Genomic DNA, 18354 nt, shown 5'->3' on the forward strand with positions numbered 1-18354 from the left:
TGTCAACCGTAGAAGTTGGTAGAGCAGCGTAGAGCATCGACGCTGATCGACGTCCTGCCTGTGGCTCGTCTTTTCGCGCGTTTATCTCGTCACTACGGGAAATTTCGCGGAATAGAAAGTGCGAATAAAATTGACGCCGTGCGTGAATGCGCTTCGATTTGCAGATCGTGAGTATCCCGCTTTCGTCGCGTCTCTCTGACAGCGTCGTTACAGTGGCAACGCCGAATCGGCGATCTACAGCCCCACATCGAACGAAGGGTAGGGTGGTGTTCTCTCACCCCCAAATTATTAGTCATGCACCGCGGTTTGCTCGGTGGCGAGTGTTGCGTCAGCGTTGTTCGTTCGCACGAATCTGTTTGTTGACGCAATCTCGAGAAACGCTGTGCTTGACAGAGTCGATTTCTCCCTGCCATTATCCGCGCCGAGAGCAACGCCCAGCGAATTATTCGCGTCTGTGTTCGAACGATTGCATTCCTTTGCGTAAAATTTGCGATCGCGAGACTTTTTTTCCCATAAAAGTTTTCGGTAACGCTCTCCGTCTTGGTTTTATTAAAACTGTATTTATTACATTCTGAAAAAATCCCGATATTTACTATATATGCTTATCGTACACACAAGTGCTTTATCTCAGATTTAATAAACATATATCTTAAAAGATTAAAGGCAGAACTCACAAATGAATAGCTAATTAGATATATACATATTATTTATATATATATATATATGTTTAAGAATTTATTATTTATATAAAAAATTTTAATGAGATATAATATATTTTTTTATTTTCTTTAGATTACATGATTTAAGTAGAGTGTGGATATTTGAATTAAATTAGCAGCATAAAGATGGCTTGGCGTTTCAAGGCATCCAAATACAAAAATGCCACACCGATTGTTCCCAAGCCAGAGGCTTGCATTAGAGATATTTCTGTGGGATCATATCAAACTTATGGGAATAATATAACGGCATCTGCGGCATTTATGGCATTCAATGTTGATCATAATGGTACATTTGCATCTATCTACAATAGATTTAGTCTTTGTTAAATTTAATTTATTTACACACAAGTTATTTTTTTAAATGTTTCTTTTTAAAGGATCCAGTTTAGCGGTATTATCATTGGAAGACTGTGGTAGAAAGAGCAAAACTATGCCATTACTTCATGCACATGCGGATACTGTGACACATATGGATTTTTCTCCATTTCATGATGGCTTGCTTGCAACTGGTTCTCAAGATTGTCTTGTGAGTGTCTTGATGTTTTATATTTTCAGCAAAATGTAAGATGTAGGAAATATTGTAAGATACATTTTTCTACAGATTATATTAATCCTATTTGTAAAATTAGGTGAAGTTATGGCATATCCCAGAAAGTGGTTTGGAAGAATCCTTGTGCAATCCAGAATGCACATTCTCGCATCGTCAACGAAGAGTGGAAGCAGTATGTTGGCATCCTTCTGCTGAACATCTTCTGACCACTGCATCATTCACCAATCTCTCACTCTGGGATGTTCTTTCTCAGCAAGAATTATTCTGTAAATATTTTGAAACTTTTTTTTGGCATTTGCCTTATTTTATCGCTATTGAAATTAATTTTATGATATTGCAGCTAACAGTGACCACACAGAAGTAATTCAGTCTGTAAGTTGGAAGCAAGATGGTATCATTTTGGCAACGTCTTGCAAAGATAAGCAATTAAGGATTATAGATCCGCGCGCATCTGCATGTATCGTTAACTCGTGCTCAAGTCATCAAAGTATCAAAGATTCCAGAATAGTTTGGCTAAATAGCGACAGAATACTCACTACAGGATTTGATGCAGCAAGATTGCGTCAAGTTTTCATTAGGGATTTGAGACAATTGAATGAACCTGTGAAAACATTGGAATTAGATTGTAGTACTGGGTAAATATGAATTTCTTTAGTTTATTTTAAATTATTTTAAGTTAATATCGATAATTGTTTATATATATAATGTTATATTTTGTAGTATCTTGATGCCGCTTTTCGATCCTGATACAAATATGCTCTTTCTCGCTGGAAAAGGGGATACTACTATTATGTACATGGAAGTTACAGATAAAGATCCTTATCTGGTAGAAGGAATCCGTCATAGCGGTGAGCAAACTAAAGGAGTTTGCCTGGTTCCTAAACGAGCATTGAATGTAATGCAAGCTGAAGTTAACAGACTATTACAACTCACTTCTAATATGGTGATTCCAATCATGTATCAAGTTCCACGAAAAGTAAGTACTAAATATCATCTATATGAATTTTTACATGTAATATATAGCTAAATGTTTTATAATTAAATTTTAGACATACAGAGACTTTCATGCAGACATTTATCCAGAAACAACTGGATGTGTTGCTCAAAATAACGCAGGAGCATGGATTAAAGGTCATAATGCATCTGTACCAAAGATATCATTGGATCCTGCTAAGAGAAACAAAGGCGAAGAACCAATTACTGTGAGTAAACATTTTAAAAGCTGTTGTGAATGTGTTTTAATATTGATCTTAATATCATATATATTTGGAATAGCTTTGATCATTAAAAGGACTGAAACATCTTTCTGATCATATCTGTAAATATTCATTGTATGATTATTTCAAATTTTTAAATCACTTATCATTATGCATGCTTTTCATCATCAGAATTTATTTTTTTTGCATTATTATTTTGTTTGCTTCATAATAATTGGATGTTGAGGATAAACATTGGGGTGTGATATGTCAATGATATTGTTATTTCACACATACAATATTTATTTTTACTTTATACATACAATAGGTAATGTATTTTTAAATGGATTTTGTTACATTTTGAAATTCTGGAATATGTAAAAAGAAATCAATTTAATAATATATTTTTTTTATACAAAACACATACCGAGTTTTGTTTTCTGAAGCGTTGAAAAGTGTTACACAACATAATTTTTTTTTTAAATTGCTTGCTAACCTACACCAGCTAATTTTGTAATAAGCGTTTGCAATATATATATTTTCATGATTATATGGAGTATAAATTTTAGTATGCTAAGAAAAAAAATATTATTTATATATTATGAATATAAGATCAGTAGAAAATATAATGTAAGGATATTTTTATTATGGTCTCCATATTTAATCTCTTCTTTGCAGGAGTTTATATAAATTATTTAATTACCGATTATGCTACTACTTTATTTTGCGCCATTTAATTTCTTTTCCTATTCCATGTATATTTTTTTTCACGTTTCAGATATCCAATATATGTTTTATAATTTATACATTAGCACCATTCAAAATATTATTCCTGGCACGTGTAATATAAGTGGCAATTGATGTTGTAGCTTATTCTACAGCGTAAGTAATAGTACAAAATGTGTAAAAACATTTGTATTATTTCTATACATAGAAAGTAGATTTTTTTGTTGCTTCCAACAAATTTAATCAAGAGAAATTTGAAATTTTAGTTATTTAGAAGCTTAGCTATATGTCTTCTGTATATTTGTATCTATACTGTACAAAAAAATGTGACTTATGTGTGTATAAATGTATGTAAAAGTGTGCGAATGTTGCTAAATTGTCGTAAAATTATTACGTCGAATGCGAACATATCTCAAAAGTGCAAAATCGGACAGTGTAGTTGGATTTGTAATTGCGATTTGCGATCATTAAGGAATTTACCGTACCTCCAGGTACACAAAGGGAACTTAGCAGCACTCAAAGACAATCAGCGCGAAATTACAGTAGAACAAACGAATCGGCAATCTAAATCTTTGGCCATTACCACGCCGAAAGGATTCTCGAAAGTGCAAAGCAACGTGAATGAAAATGACACTAACATAGAAAACGATACCGAGAAGATCGAAGACACGAAGAAGCTATCCGAGGGGGAAGAAGAGAAAATTAAGATACAAAATGGAGGTGCTCAAGCCGTTCCACCAAAACCTTTACCGAGAGCATCAAGAACTAACAGTATCTCCGAGGAGGAACCAAAACCGGTAGCACGTCCACGTACATCACCAAATCCTGGCTCAGTAGTTACATCAGTGAATCCTAATGCGATCGGCGGATATAAGGTTGTAATCACAGCTTAGAAAAGAACACGTTATATATAATAAGAAGGATATCTGATTTTTCTATGATATTTTTGCGTGCGGCTAGTTTCCATATCACACTTATCATCATTGTCATAACATTACTAACAATCACTTTTTTACAAGAACAATTCTTGAATGGAGGAACGAATCAATATATTCTCTTTTCTTCTTTTTTTATTTTTAGCCTCGACTTGGTCCCAAACCATTCCAAGCAAAATCTAGCAGCCAGGAATTTTCGTTCGACAAAGTCTTCTCTGTACCTGTCGCACCGAATAATGATAATAATACTAACGGTTATCAGAACGAAGTTAACAACGTTGTAGAACATAACACGGAAGCAGATAAGTCGCCAACTTTTACACCTAATGAACGTACGAAAGACGCGGAAAATGGCAAAAGCGACTCAAGTTCCATCGAGGAAGACGCCAATTCGAGCGATTCTGGTTACAAGCCGAAGACACCATGCACCGCGGAAAGGCGCAAAGTATTCGAAACGAAAGTAAAGGACGAGTCACCTGAGAATGAGGATGTTGGAAATTTCGAACGTGGTTCAACAAACAGGAACTCAATCGCCGAAAGACGACGTCTTTACGAAAGTCGATCCGTATCGGTTACTGATGGAAATTTAGCGGAGAAAGCGATGGGTTCGCCAACTATGTTGAGACGAAGAGATTCCTTCAAGGCGAAGAGCGAGATGATTAAAGAAGACGAAATGAAAAAGAATATTCCCATGTTGCGGCAGCAGAGTATGGATCCCAAATTGGAAAAGGTGGAGCCCGTTGCAACGTTAGCTTCCAAGAGAACATCGACAGTTTTTGGTGAGAACTGAAATGTACTTTGTGAAATTTATTATCTTGATACATTTCTTATTTTTTTGATCGTTATGCAGGAAGAGTATCCAAGTTTCGGCACTTGAAGGGTACGCCAGGTCATAAATCTACACATATCGAAAATATACGCAATATTAGTCGTCAAATATCCGGCGAATGTGATGGCTTTCATGGTAAAATAATTTTTTCCTTCTTCAAATATAAGATTCCCTCTGTATATTCTAAAAGATATTTCTAAATTAACAAGATTTTTTATAATAAACAAAACATGACATCTCTATTTTATAAATTTGTAGCTAATCCCGATCGAGTAGCTGTACCTTTGAGTGGTCCAGGTGGAAAGATAGCAGTCTTGGAATTGAAGAAAACTGGAAGATTACCGGACGGAGTTATGCCAGCATTAGTCCACGGTGCGACCGTAATGGACTTTCAATGGGATCCATTCGATAATCAGCGATTGGCAGTTGGTAAAGTTTTGAAAATTATAATGAAAAACGTATTATTTCACTAAATTTGAAAAAGATCAAGACACTTAGATTTTGTTTGCTTGTGTACTAGCTTGCGATGATGGAATAATTCGATTATGGGAAATACCGGAGTCTGGTTTGGCGGAACCGACAAACGAACCGAAACACATTATAGAAGCTCACACTGACAAGATTTATTTGATCAAATTTCATCCATTGGCGTCAAACGTTCTTGCGTCCGCTTCGTACGATATGACTGTCAAAGTTTGGGACCTGTCGCTTTTATCGTCTACTGAAACGGCGATTGCGAAGATCACATTGATCGGTCACACAGATCAGATATTTAGCTTATCATGGTCACCATGCGGTCAGTATCTTGCTAGTGCATGCAAAGATGGCAAATTACGAATCTACAAACCTCGATCTAGCGACGTTGTCGTGAAAGAAGGGAAAGGTCCAGTCGGTACGAGAGGTGCTAGAGTTATATGGGCGCTTGAAGGCAAATATCTTGTTGTAATGGGTTTTGACAAGTAAGCATAATACAAATAACAAATGTTTGTAATATAATAAAAAGAAAAAAAAGATACAAAAAGAGATAATTATATTCTATATATTTCAGAGTTTCTGAAAGACAAATTTATGTATTTAAAGTGGATAATCTAAATATTCCTTTGAATACTGTTGGATTAGATGTTTCGCCTGCCATACTAATGCCATATTACGACGAGGATAGTTCCACGCTTTTCCTAACCGGACGTGTAAGAGATTTTTTTCTACAATCAAGCATATCTTAATGAGAAAAAAATTTAACGCAATATTGATATATTATTTTTAGGGTGATTCTACAATATATGCATTTGAAGTAACCGAAGAACCTCCATATTGTTGTCCATTAAGTCATCACAGATGCAGTAGCTTACATCAAGGATTATCATTCCTTCCAAAAAATAAATGTGATGTGGCCATCGTAGAATTCGCCTCTGCTTTGAGGCTAACAAATAATACAATAGAGCCTTTGAGTTTTACCGTGCCGCGCATAAAGGTACATGATTAAAAAAAATAAATGTGGAATTTTTAATATAGAAGTGGATTAATATATTTGTTTTTTTTTGTTTTTTTTTGTTTTTTTGTTTTTAAATTAGAGCGAGTTATTCCAAGATGATCTTTTTCCTCCGACTAAAGTTATCTGGAAGCCGACTTTATCTGCAGCAGAATGGTTTAATGGTGGTAATAAGCAGCCATCTAGAATAAGTCTCAAACCACCTGGTATGGATAATTGTAAGTAACAAATATATTGAGAATAAAAAACAATGTATGTTCACGAAACAATATGTTCCCGATTATCTGATACACTTGAATTTTTATTCATAGTAACTGAAAATCAATCGCAAAGTGCAGTTACTCCTCCTCAAGTCGCAAATAAACCATCCTCGACCCCTTTTGGCATATCTGCGCAACCCTTCAGTAGACTAGGATGGAATCCAAATGTTAAAGCGAAACAAGAAGAGGTAAGAAAAATAGAATGTATGCATTTTTCGTAAATAAGTCTTCAGTAAATAAATATCATTATTAAAATCATTTATCACAAAACAAAACATATTAATAAATCAGATTTCATTGAGAAATAAAATTATATACAATGCATTTGAAATCGATAATAAATGTATATACTATATAAATATATATAAATGTATATAACTTTCTAATGATATATATAGTGTTGTAAAGTAACAAATTTGTTATATATTAATTATAAATATATAAATATATTAATATCCTTTATTTTACTAGTGAATGATAAAATATAATGTAGTAGATTATTTGAAAAAATTGTTTTAGAACTATTTTGAAAAACTTTTCATCATTACCATTCTTATTATGTAAAGCATTTTTATTTTCATTGTATATAATATTATGTGATATATATGCCAGATTCAGAAAACTATGAGCCATTTTGTGGGAGATGTTATTCAATGTTCATTGGAACAAGATCACATGGAAGGTGTTGAAGAACATGAATGGGTAGATATCTTATTTGTCATATTACACATATTTTGATTTTTAAAGATTTCTATTTATTTATTAATAATTTAATTATTTTCATTATTTTTTAATAGTTACTATACTATATATTCTAACACATTGTATGTACATTCATTAATTTTTATTTAATATATTTTTTATTTTTGCATGAAAAATGATTTTTTTTTTAGAAATAAAGTTATATATTTGCACTTTAATAAAAATGATAACATGAAACATCAAGTTTTGAAATTGAAAGAAAATTTATATATATAAAGTTTATTTATGAAAAATTTATGTGAAATGATAATATTAGAATTTATCATTATAGGACGAGTGAAAATTGAGGACCTATGGATAGACATTGATAAAACAAAAATTTGAACATGTTGGAGAGCCGTAAATTATTTATAAGTTAAAATTATATATTGAAAATGGCGCAAGAACATCGCAGTATTACTGTGTATAAGTAGAAAGAGGTGCGAGAATTATATCTGAGAGATATACTTCCAACAATTTGTTTTCTTGAGGAGGTATCTTCTAAGCGATAAGTACAGTGTTTTATATCAATTTACAACAAATAATACTCATTTTTTGGTAAATCTAGCTTAAGATTTTTGTAAACGCATTTTTCAACATATAGAGAAATAAGAATCCAGGCCTTGTTATAAATATTAATTTAAAGTAAAAAAAGTAAAAAAGTGAAATGAAGCGAACGACGACACAAGTGATTCATCTTTAACAATGTAGTATTTGATATACAGTGCAGCATTGATATGAAAATACTGTTCTTATAAAACCAAATGCGTGATTATAGCTCTAGTCTCGAATCATTTTTCTTCAACTGCTAATTTCTCTCTCATACATTTTTAGCTACACAAATAATTCTATAGTATTATTATCACTATAGAGATTATATATATATATATAGATATAGAATATATGCTTATATGTCAAGAGAATTGAGGAAAACTTATATAATACGATTTGACAATAGCTTCTATCCATTTAATGAATATCAGTTTGGAAGTTTAGTAGATGAATAATTCTCTTTATTGTTAGAGCAAATATGCTAGTATATTCATTACGCTTTCCAGTACCAAGTGTGAACGAGTATCAGCTGTATCAGAGACAATTATTGACGATTTAATTACTTGCTAGAAATCAAAGGTGTATTAAAATGAAGGATTTTTTGTATAAATGGGGAAGAGAATTCAAGATGTGTGCCATTTGCAAAGATAGACATAACATCCAATCTATTACTAATAGAAGGATAAAGCTAGTATTATACCAATATTAGGTCTCTAAATGTAATTATTTCTCTCAATGAAATCAACATTCCTTATTTTTTTATATAATGCTGCACCAGTGCCAGATTTATCTTCATTTCTGTAATACCAAATGTCAATAATGGTCTCAATGTATATGTCATATTATAATCTATCATCGTATATATGTGATAATAGAGCAAGCGAGACACTGTCTTCACAGAATTATGAAACAGAAGTTTTTTACGATATTTCATATCCTTATACGCACATAGGAGAAAAGATCATTATACAAGATAACTGATAGATGCGACGCGTAATAGATATTAAGTCGTAAGCCAATAACTTAATTGTATTGCGAAGTGTAGTACGTCTCGATTGATGTATTACATCAAGCACTCTGCAAAATTCAAATTATGATATTACTTTGAAGAAAATGACTGGTTTCCTCTATGCTTATCAGTGAGAATATCACAATTAATAATCGATTCTTTTTTTTCTCCTACATGAATATTTAGGTCAGAAAATGTTTTCTTTTTCTCATATGTTACAGATTAATCATTACAAAAAGTGATAATATTGTTTCATTAATTATTAATTAAAAAGCAAGTTTTATAATAATTAAAAATTTATAAATCCAAATATTTTTCTTTGTAAAAAGATTTTTTACTGCGACGAAACTTTTTCACTAAAATTACACATATTGGCACATGAATATACTTGAAGATTAATATAGTGCCAAAAATTCATTATCAATGATATTTTGTTGTATGTTGCATATTTTAGGCCTGTAAGATGTTTCAAAAAACATTCGAAAGTATTTTAACAAATTTTTTAAACCTGTGTCAAAGATGAAAAATTAGATAAAAATTTTATTAAAACTTATTGCTGCCATCTATATTGTCCACACTTTTGATCTATATATTAATGAATGAATGAAGAAAAATAGGAATACAACAGTATTAATACTTTAATGTATCTTTTTTATTCAACTGTTTACACGCGTATATTAAATATTTCACAATTACAATTCAAATTTTGAACCGTTTTGCAGTTTTTTAAATTTGTTTATGTGACCAGAATAATTAAGCACAATCCTTTACAGCATAAGGTTTACGAGATGAAGATCTGATAAGAATATACGAAACGCTGAAAGTTTTTCGCAACTTGATCTTCTGCTCTGTAAATGATCGCTGTCTAAATAATTTTATATCACACATATAGTAATATACCTTTATATCAATCTTATACCATTCATGTATTTCAGCTATAAAATCTTTTTATCAAAAAAACTCTAATCATATTTAATTATAACATCCATTTCCAATGTCCTCCGTCTAATCGAACTCTATTTCATAGAATTATAGAATAAAAAAATTTTGAGATAATTTTTTATTTAATTAATAAAAATTTCTTATATTAGAATCATAAGAAGCTTTTAAGAAGCAGAATTATTTTTACATCAATCAAATTCAGAAAACATACATGGAATGTTTTATTGTGAATAAATGTAACTTTTTATAATCGCATGATATATATAATTTATAATTAAGCAGTATTAATTTATATTTATTTTCTTTTATTTCTTGTGCTATATGCAAAAATAATCAAAATAAATATATGTATGAATTATTTAATATATCCAACACGATCTCTAGGAATCAATCTGAGTTCCATGCCATGTTTAAGAAATACATTTCCTAAAAGCATATAATTGATTATTGTATATTTAAAATAGAGAGCTATTATATATTAGAAAAAAAAATTACCTGCAGTTTGTTGAGGATTGATTCCTATACCATCATCTGTAATTATGGCTGATGTAGCTGCTGGTACTCTAAATTCCTCAGCAGCAAATTGTACTACAGCACTAAATGGAGTAACTTCTGGTACACTAAGTCTGCAATTAATGAAATAATAATGTCTTTCTTATTTTTAAAGATACTGTGTATTAGAAAATTATATAGAGAATAATGCAGAAATATGTATATATATAAAAGTAAATATATTTTTCTTATGTAATATTTTTATATAATATTTCTTAATATAAAAGAATGTGATAAAACCTTATTCTGTTAATAAGACAGATTTATTTGCAATAGAAGTATTTTATTTCTTTTTGTTATACAAATTTTATTATACAAAAATAATTTGTTATTACAAGTTATATGTTAAATCTAAATGTCAACTCAAGATATCTATTTCAATATTATTCCATATCTCATTATCTGGTTGCATTTTAACAGCATTCATTCTATTGTATACAAGTTCACAAATTACACGAGGACCACTTAATAAAATTTTCATTATTTTGCAGAGATGTTTATATTCAAATTTAAAATCTGAACACCACTTTCCATCTACCAAGCACATATTTCTACCAAAATAGAATATCGCATCTACAAAATCTATGCAAAAGCTATTGTCTTGAAGTAATTTTAAAAGTAATTTTTTCTCAGTATTTGCAAAAGCTATACAAATTTCAGGATCATAGTGAATTAGCTTTGAACTAAAAATTTGTATAATTAATTTTTTAATTATCTCATCATGTGATTCTATTGTTAAATGTACTAGTCTTGATACATGGCCATCATTTAGCATCTTGTTTATACATTTTGTTACTTCACTTTGATCATTATTAGCTATTGCCACTTGCCATGTCATAATTAATGCTTCATCTTCCATATTAGAGAGTGGTACCCCTAATTCTTCTAAAGACTCTATAACCATATTTGTTGCAAGGGATTTACTTATTGTTTGATTCAGAAAAGCATTTAATCTGTCACAACCAAAGTGTTGACTATATAATTTTAGATATTCATCTACTAGCTCAGTGGGAATGTAACTATCTTTCAAGTAACGTTCTAATAATTTATCACAAGCTTTCTCCAAATCGGAGCATGTGATGTTCTGATTTTGTGGAAATAATTTTCGTTCTGATTTGCAACGAAAATATTCTTCAAACAATAATTTTTTCTTTTCAGTTTGTATTTTTTCAATTGTCAGTTCAATGAAATAGGCACAATTGAAAGCTTGTATCATATTTTCCGCGGTCATTTGTTCACTAATGATTGGACTTTGCAGCAACGTGAGAAACACGTCGATAGTCTTAAAAACTTCAGAGCCGACAGCTTGCATTTTATTGTAATTAAGATGCAATTTATCCTAAATGGCCACTTACACTTTGTATGGCAACTTTGGATCAGATGTGAGAGTTATTCTGAAAGTAACTTTGTTTGATCTGGAACATATAACATTTTGTATCAGCATGTTGCATTGCATTCTATGTATATAAATAGGAAATGTCAAATTGACAAAACATATGGTACTTCATCAAGACTAATACATATTCTTCTGGATACATTTGATTTTTTTACTTTAATTATTAAAATGGTAAAAAACTATAAAAAATACATACGCCATAGTTGCTCAACAAATATATTGTATAAAATATAATAATATTCCAAGTGAAATCCAAATGCTTGCTGCTTTCAATAAGACCTTAACCTCTATTTAGGAAAAGCAGAGCGAACCAACAGGAAATCTAAAAATCTAACAGCTGTGCGTAAAGTCACTAGGAGTCACAATAAGATAAGATGGAGCTAAAATGGCGTCCGATAGTGCAGATAGTGCACACTTTGTGTAGCTATCTATACTAAGTGCAATTTTTCTAACCTTGATCCTGGTTTGTCCTGTGTCCTGTTGTATGTGAGATGAGAAAACTCCTTCTGTTGCGCAGAAAAAGAAGAAAATATCAAAAATGCCAGGTTGTTGCGTGGAGAAATGTAACAATCGCAGCCTATATCTATACTATCGGACGCCATTTTTGCTCCAGCTTATCTTATTGAGATCAAAATTGCGGTACTTTGTTAATCTAGTGACTTTAAGATTGCCTAAAAGCAAACTATGACAAAAAAGAGTGAAAACTATGAACAACTTTGTTGTTTGTTTTATAGATTTTAAAAATGGCTTGTCGTATGCTACATATTTAGAGTTATAAATAATTTGATAAAAAATGTTCAATCTGTAAACAATGATAACGCAAATGAAATATATCATTGTCTCTAAATCATTATATGTAATTAACATATGATGTGTATTTAAAATTAATTTATCAATTTAACTCTAATAAAATTATGAAATTTTTTTCAGGTATATTATTGTTTAATATTGTTTAATTTATTGCTTGTCAGTCATTCACATTTATTAAAAATAGTCACTTTATTAAATAATGTGAGAAACTATATTTTTTGCGAATAGTAAGTAGAACTTTTATGGATATAGCATTTTGATAATAATTTATATTTACAGTAGAAAATAATTTGTATTTCACTGTGCTTTTGTTCTGTAGGACCTGAAGATGAATTATGAAAGGGTGTGACAAGTATCAGTAATGCAGGAAGACGCAGTGGTAGAGCAAGAAGAGTAGTAAAAAGAGAGAGCTCCTAAATAAGGAAATTATTGGCATGGGAAAAATTCCGATACAATTTCCTGGTCTAAACACTCCTGTGTTTAGAGGAAAAGAATTAATTCAACAGCAAAAACTGCTTGTAAATCTTGAAAGAAAGCAAAAACTTATGGAATTACCACAAAGTCAGATGAATGCAAATAAAATTATCGCCATTGGAATGTGGTTGGACGAGTGTTACAATGGATGGCAGAAGCATTGAATCAGATCTTATTGGAAAAGGTTAATATTTATGCTATTATTGGATTATAATGGTTAAATCACACACATACAAAAATCATGTGATACGATGTCTATTTTCAATTTTTTTTTTGATGTTTCAGTTCTAAATATTAGAATCTTATATAAATCTTATATAAAAGATCTTATATCTTTATATAAATCTTATTATTAATATCTTTGTTTTCTGCAGATACATTTGAAAGTTTTGAAACCTGGATTTTGGAAAACAAAATGATAACTTGTATGACTGGTAATTTAGCACGTAAGACTAGAATCAGTTCATTTATAGTAACTGGAAATGGAAATGGATTAGCTGGATTTGCGTTATCAAAAGCCAAAGCATCCTTAAAGACGATTAAAAATAGGGCTGGTCAAAGACTAATGTATATTCCTACATATAAGGAATACACTGGTAAGAAAATAATTGTCAATACTATATAATATAAAATTTATTTCTTCTCTTTTAATATCACTTTGTATTTTTCAGTGTTACATGATTTCTTTACACAGTTTGAGAATATAAAAATATTTGCAAAGAAAATTCATGAAGGATAATGGGCTTGTTTGTCATCATGCGATAAAAGCGTGTTGCGAGATAATTGGCATAAAGGATATGTATGCCAAAGTACAAGGAGGATGTAAAAGCATTCTTTATTGGTTTATTGCAATAGGTATGTATATAAAGTATTTAAAGGCATATTATACTTTTTATTTAATTTATATTAGAAAGAATTTTTTATTTATAAGAATATATATACATATACATATATATATATATATATATATATATATATATATATATATATATATATATGTTAGACATAAAGCTAAAAAAAAACGCGGATTGTGTCGATTAATTAATTAATTGTTTTATTTAATTATCAATTTATATATGTATATTATTAACAATAATTTTTTGTTTACTTAAACTGTATAAGGTTGTACATAAGAAACAATCTTTTTTATTTAGTATTTCAAGCATATTTTCATAGAACTTTAATTTAATTATTATATTATTAAAAATATTGAACAAAATAAAGAATTAAGGCTTTCTCTGCAGTCTCATAGCAGATTATATCAGAAATCATACTTTAATTATTGCAATATATCATGAAACAAATCAATCTCAAAATAATGGAAATATTTGCAGAAATATCAAATATGTAATGTAAATATTTTAATTTTTTTGTATGCGATCTATTTTTTATTCTATCGATGTTTTCATAGTGATGCACCTTGAGCACTTTGCTTCATATGTTTGCAATAAAAATATATTAAAGCAAATTATTTTGCAAATTTATTATTCTAATTTTTATTTAGAAAGACTAAGATTAAAAAAGACGTATGCATTTTTTTCAGATATTTCTATTGAAAAAAACGCATCAGATAAAACTTTCCTGTACATTTTAAATGTGCTAAAAGATTTGCTCTTTATTCCACTTACTGCAATAATGTACACTAAAAATGACAGATATATATTAAAAATGATAGATCTATATTTAGTAGTTGAAAAGAAAGAGAGGAGAAATGAAAAGTGCATCTAGAGAATTTAAAAGAATAAAAATCTAAAAATAATAATACATAAAAATTAATATTATGTACTTTTTTCATGAGGAATATGGGGTGCACTTATGCATTTATTTATTTAGATGATATTTACTTTAGAGCACATTCAGTATTCAACTTTAATTTTATTTTCTCTTTCTTATGATATATAAGTATAACATAATTACTTGCTAATGCTGTCATTTTTGTGTGCTTACAGTGATACAGAAGCGACATCACAAGTACTATATTTACAGATAACATCTGTATAAAAAACCAAAAATCTAAATCTCTCTGATGAAAAAAGGATAAATATTGTAGACCAGCATAAGTATCAACCAATTATTCCACTGCTCTGTTTCATTAGAGTTGCAATTTTCTTTTATATCATAAATATTATAAATAAGATAAAGATTTCTGTACATTTCAAATAAATTTATATATTTTATGTATGTAATACTGCGCACACATATTAAAAGGTGATAATATCGCAGTTATAATAAGATACAATCCTGGCAATGTAGCGATGTTTGGATTCTGAAAATAATTTAATTTGATTTATTTTTGAGAAATGCACACAATACTTGAGAGCAAATTATTTTTGTGCCATGTATTACCTGTGTAAAATTCCACACGCAGTATCATATTGTCTGCGATATATGAAAAGCTTCATCGATGAAATAAATGGTTGAATATGATTGAGATATAAGAAAAGTACTTGTAATGTAGTAATATAGTACTTGTAATGAATAACGTTAATGTGGAATACATAAATATTTTATATTTTAATTTCAATGTAATCGAGATGTGATAAAACACTCATGATTACTTTAAAAATGTGTCCACAAATATCATGTAACTTCAATAGCTGCACATTCCTCAAATTAATCCTATTACGTTAAATGAATCACAGCAGCTTGTTTTAATTTAATCTAACCTAACCAATTATATTATATGCTACTCATTAAAATGTGTAAAACTGTACGTCGCACATTTAATACGATTAATATATTACGTACTAAAATGTAATACATTAAGGAAATAATTAAATATTATTTTTTAAAGCATGATACAATCCAGGCAGCATACGCTTGTGTTTACATTCGATATCCAAAGACAATGAGAGGTTAGGTTAGGTTAGATCAAACAAATTTATCGTTTAACTGTTGGCAACCCTACGAGATAGGCTATGCAGCACTGCGCGCGCGTATACAAAATTCAAATCGCTTCTAGCATAATCATCTTCACGCGATCGACTTATTTGAATTGCACCGAATCGAATTATGATGCGGCGCCGATTTGTCCGAATGTAATTCGGGACATCGCGATGCTGTATAAGCGTCAGATGAGCACGAATTGTCACGCAAATATGATAAATCAAATCTACTCAAACGGCTGTTCCTCCTCGGAACAGTTCGCTCGCCTCGGGACGTCCCATTCCGATCTTGATGCACACAAATTCACACGATATCATCAACGCGAACGCGCGACACTTTATGCGGCACTCCCGATACTCGCTCGCATCCGATAATCATCATCAAGGGCGCGAATAACGCGACGCAACTTCGCTCCATCTTCGCGATGACGCCATCACTGAATATCGTCAAAAATCGCTGTCGCGCGTTTCCATCGACACACTATGAAAGTCGCGCGATCATCCTTGGACACTCTCGACGCTCGTTCATTCGCGATATTCGTTTAAAAACGGTTAAAAGATGCGAAAAATGCGGACGTACGACGATCCGTGTAACTGCGTATAACTCCGATTCACGCGTCAACATGGTGGCCGTATGACGCGTTTGACGTAGCAGTGACGTTGCAGTAACGAGCGGTCACGCGCCAACATGGCGGCCGAATCAGTGCGCATTCGTTTCTGCGCATGGCCATTCCAGCGCGCAACTTTGATTTCTGAATATTGTCTACGGCTTTAATTAATAGCACATAATGATAAATATATAAAGATGGAATCAATTAATCATATTGGTCATATATGTAGACTTGCCCGAAGAAACAGAAATAAAATTAAGAGATATTATTAATTTCTTTTTTTTTTTAGTAAAGGATGGAAATGTCTATTCATAGGCTTGTACTTTTTTTCCTCTTTCGCGCAATTTCGATTCAATATATAAAGTGGAAAATTCATAGTATATTATGCTAATGATATGAATTACGAACGATTCGATTGTTTTACTGCTGCCGCTCGCCGCCCGCTGATGCTGCTGGTTCCAGCTGCTGCTGCTGTTGCTGGCCGCTGCCCGCTGCTGCTGATGTCGGCTGAGAGACCCACATTCTGAAAAAGAAAAAAAGTTAAGAAAAAAAAGGGAACAAATTAGAATAAAAAGAGAAACAAATTAAAATAAAGAATAAAGTTTAAATAAAAGGCTCCTTAAACATAAAAGTAGGGAAATAGAAAAACTAGAGACAAAAGACAGAGATGAGCGAAAGCTCGAAACTGTAAAAGGAAAGAGAATTAAAGAAAAAAAAAAAAAAAAAAAAAAAAAAAATGCCCGCTGCTCCTGCAGCTGTCCGCTGTCCGCTTCCCGCTGCCGCTGTCTGCTTCCCGCTGCCGCTGTCCGCTGTCCGCTGTCCGCTTCCCGCTGCCGCTGTCCGCTTCCCGCTGCCGCTGTCCGCTTCCCGCTGTCCGCTTCCCGCTGCCGCTGTCCTCTTCTCGCTTCCGCTGTCCGCTGTCCGCTTCCCACTGTCCGCTGTCCTCTTCTCGCTTCCGCTGTCCGCTGTTCGCTTCCCGCTGCCGCTGCCGCTGCCGCTGTCCGCTGTCCGCTGCCCGCTGCTGCTACTGCTGCAGCTCGAAACTGTAACAGGAAGAATCAAATAAAAAAAAGAAAAAAAAAATGCCCGCTTCCCGCTGCCGCTGTCAGCAGTCCTCTTCTCGCTTCCGCTGTCCGCTGTCCGCTTCCCGCTGCCGCTGTCCTCTTCTCGCTTCCGCTGTCCGCTGTCCGCTTCCCGCTTCCCGCTGCTGCTGTCCGCTTCCCGCTGCCGCTGTCCTCTTCTCGCTTCCGCTGTCCGCTGTCCGCTTCCCGCTGCCGCTGTCCGCAGTCCTCTTCTCGCTTCCGCTGTCCGCTGTCCGCTTCCCGCTGCCGCTGTCCTCTTCTCGCTTCCGCTGTCCGCTGTCCGCTTCCCGCTGCAGCTGTCCGCTGTCCGCTTCCCGCTTCCCGCTGCTGCTGTCCGCTTCCCGCTGCCGCTGTCCTCTTCTCGCTTCCGCTGTCCGCTGACCGCTTCCCGCTGCCGCTGTCCGCTGCCCGCTTCCCGCTGCCGCTGTCCGCTGCTACTGATGTCGGCTGAGAGACCCACATTCTGAAAAAGAAAAAAAAATAAGAAAAAGAAGGGAACAAATTAGAATAAAAAGAGAAACAAATTAAAATAAAAAACAAAGTTTAAATAAAAGGCTCCTTAAACATAAAAGTAGGGAAATAGAAAAATTTGAGAC

At 32.3% G+C, this 18354-nt stretch overlaps 3 protein-coding genes across 8 annotated transcripts; 2 read left to right on the plus strand and 1 right to left on the minus strand.

The window, feature by feature from the left end:
• The first annotated feature begins 4 nt into the window (after window positions 1-4).
• On the plus strand, window positions 5-9088 carry LOC105253184 (coronin-7). 4 transcript variants are annotated; one of them, XM_025407414.1, is made up of 18 exons: window positions 5-167; window positions 793-1005; window positions 1097-1245; window positions 1349-1535; window positions 1610-1904; window positions 1990-2245; window positions 2319-2471; window positions 3683-4066; window positions 4272-4905; window positions 4977-5090; window positions 5214-5384; window positions 5476-5914; window positions 6004-6142; window positions 6220-6426; window positions 6527-6662; window positions 6756-6892; window positions 7317-7406; window positions 7738-9088. In XM_025407414.1, exons 2-18 carry the CDS (start codon window positions 846-848, stop codon window positions 7744-7746), a joined length of 3660 nt encoding a protein of 1219 aa, XP_025263199.1. In that variant the 5' UTR covers window positions 5-167; window positions 793-845; the 3' UTR covers window positions 7747-9088. The 4 variants fall into 4 exon arrangements, with proteins under 4 accessions (XP_025263199.1, XP_025263198.1, XP_025263201.1 ...); XM_025407413.1 differs by having other exon boundaries at window positions 38-258; XM_025407415.1 differs by lacking the exon at window positions 5-167 and adding an exon at window positions 404-525.
• Window positions 9089-10094: 1006 nt separating this feature from the next.
• On the minus strand, window positions 10095-12318 carry LOC105253171 (ubiquitin-fold modifier 1). Of its 2 annotated transcripts, XM_011261016.3 has the most exons (4): window positions 12093-12239; window positions 11856-11915; window positions 10444-10574; window positions 10095-10374 (listed from the first exon to the last, which is right to left on the minus strand). In XM_011261016.3, the coding sequence occupies exons 1-4, from the start codon at window positions 12095-12097 to the stop codon at window positions 10304-10306; spliced, it is 267 nt and encodes an 88-aa protein (XP_011259318.1). In that variant the 5' UTR covers window positions 12098-12239; the 3' UTR covers window positions 10095-10303. The 2 variants fall into 2 exon arrangements, with proteins under 2 accessions (XP_011259318.1, XP_011259317.1); XM_011261015.3 differs by lacking the exons at window positions 10095-10374; window positions 10444-10574 and having other exon boundaries at window positions 10837-11915; window positions 12093-12318.
• A 484-nt stretch (window positions 12319-12802) lies between these two features.
• Window positions 12803-14001, plus strand: LOC112637520 (28S ribosomal protein S5, mitochondrial-like). Of its 2 annotated transcripts, none has more exons than XM_025407421.1 (4): window positions 12803-12826; window positions 13026-13364; window positions 13555-13776; window positions 13852-14001. In XM_025407421.1, the coding sequence occupies exons 2-4, from the start codon at window positions 13277-13279 to the stop codon at window positions 13917-13919; spliced, it is 378 nt and encodes a 125-aa protein (XP_025263206.1). In that variant the 5' UTR covers window positions 12803-12826; window positions 13026-13276; the 3' UTR covers window positions 13920-14001. The 2 variants fall into 2 exon arrangements, with proteins under 2 accessions (XP_025263206.1, XP_025263205.1); XM_025407420.1 differs by lacking the exon at window positions 12803-12826 and adding an exon at window positions 12898-12933.
• Window positions 14002-18354: the final 4353 nt, after the last annotated feature.

The sequence above is a fragment of the Camponotus floridanus genome, unplaced genomic scaffold, assembly GCF_003227725.1.
Source record: "Camponotus floridanus strain SB8 unplaced genomic scaffold, Cflo_v7.5 scaffold174, whole genome shotgun sequence".
Classification (NCBI taxonomy): domain Eukaryota; kingdom Metazoa; phylum Arthropoda; class Insecta; order Hymenoptera; family Formicidae; genus Camponotus; species Camponotus floridanus.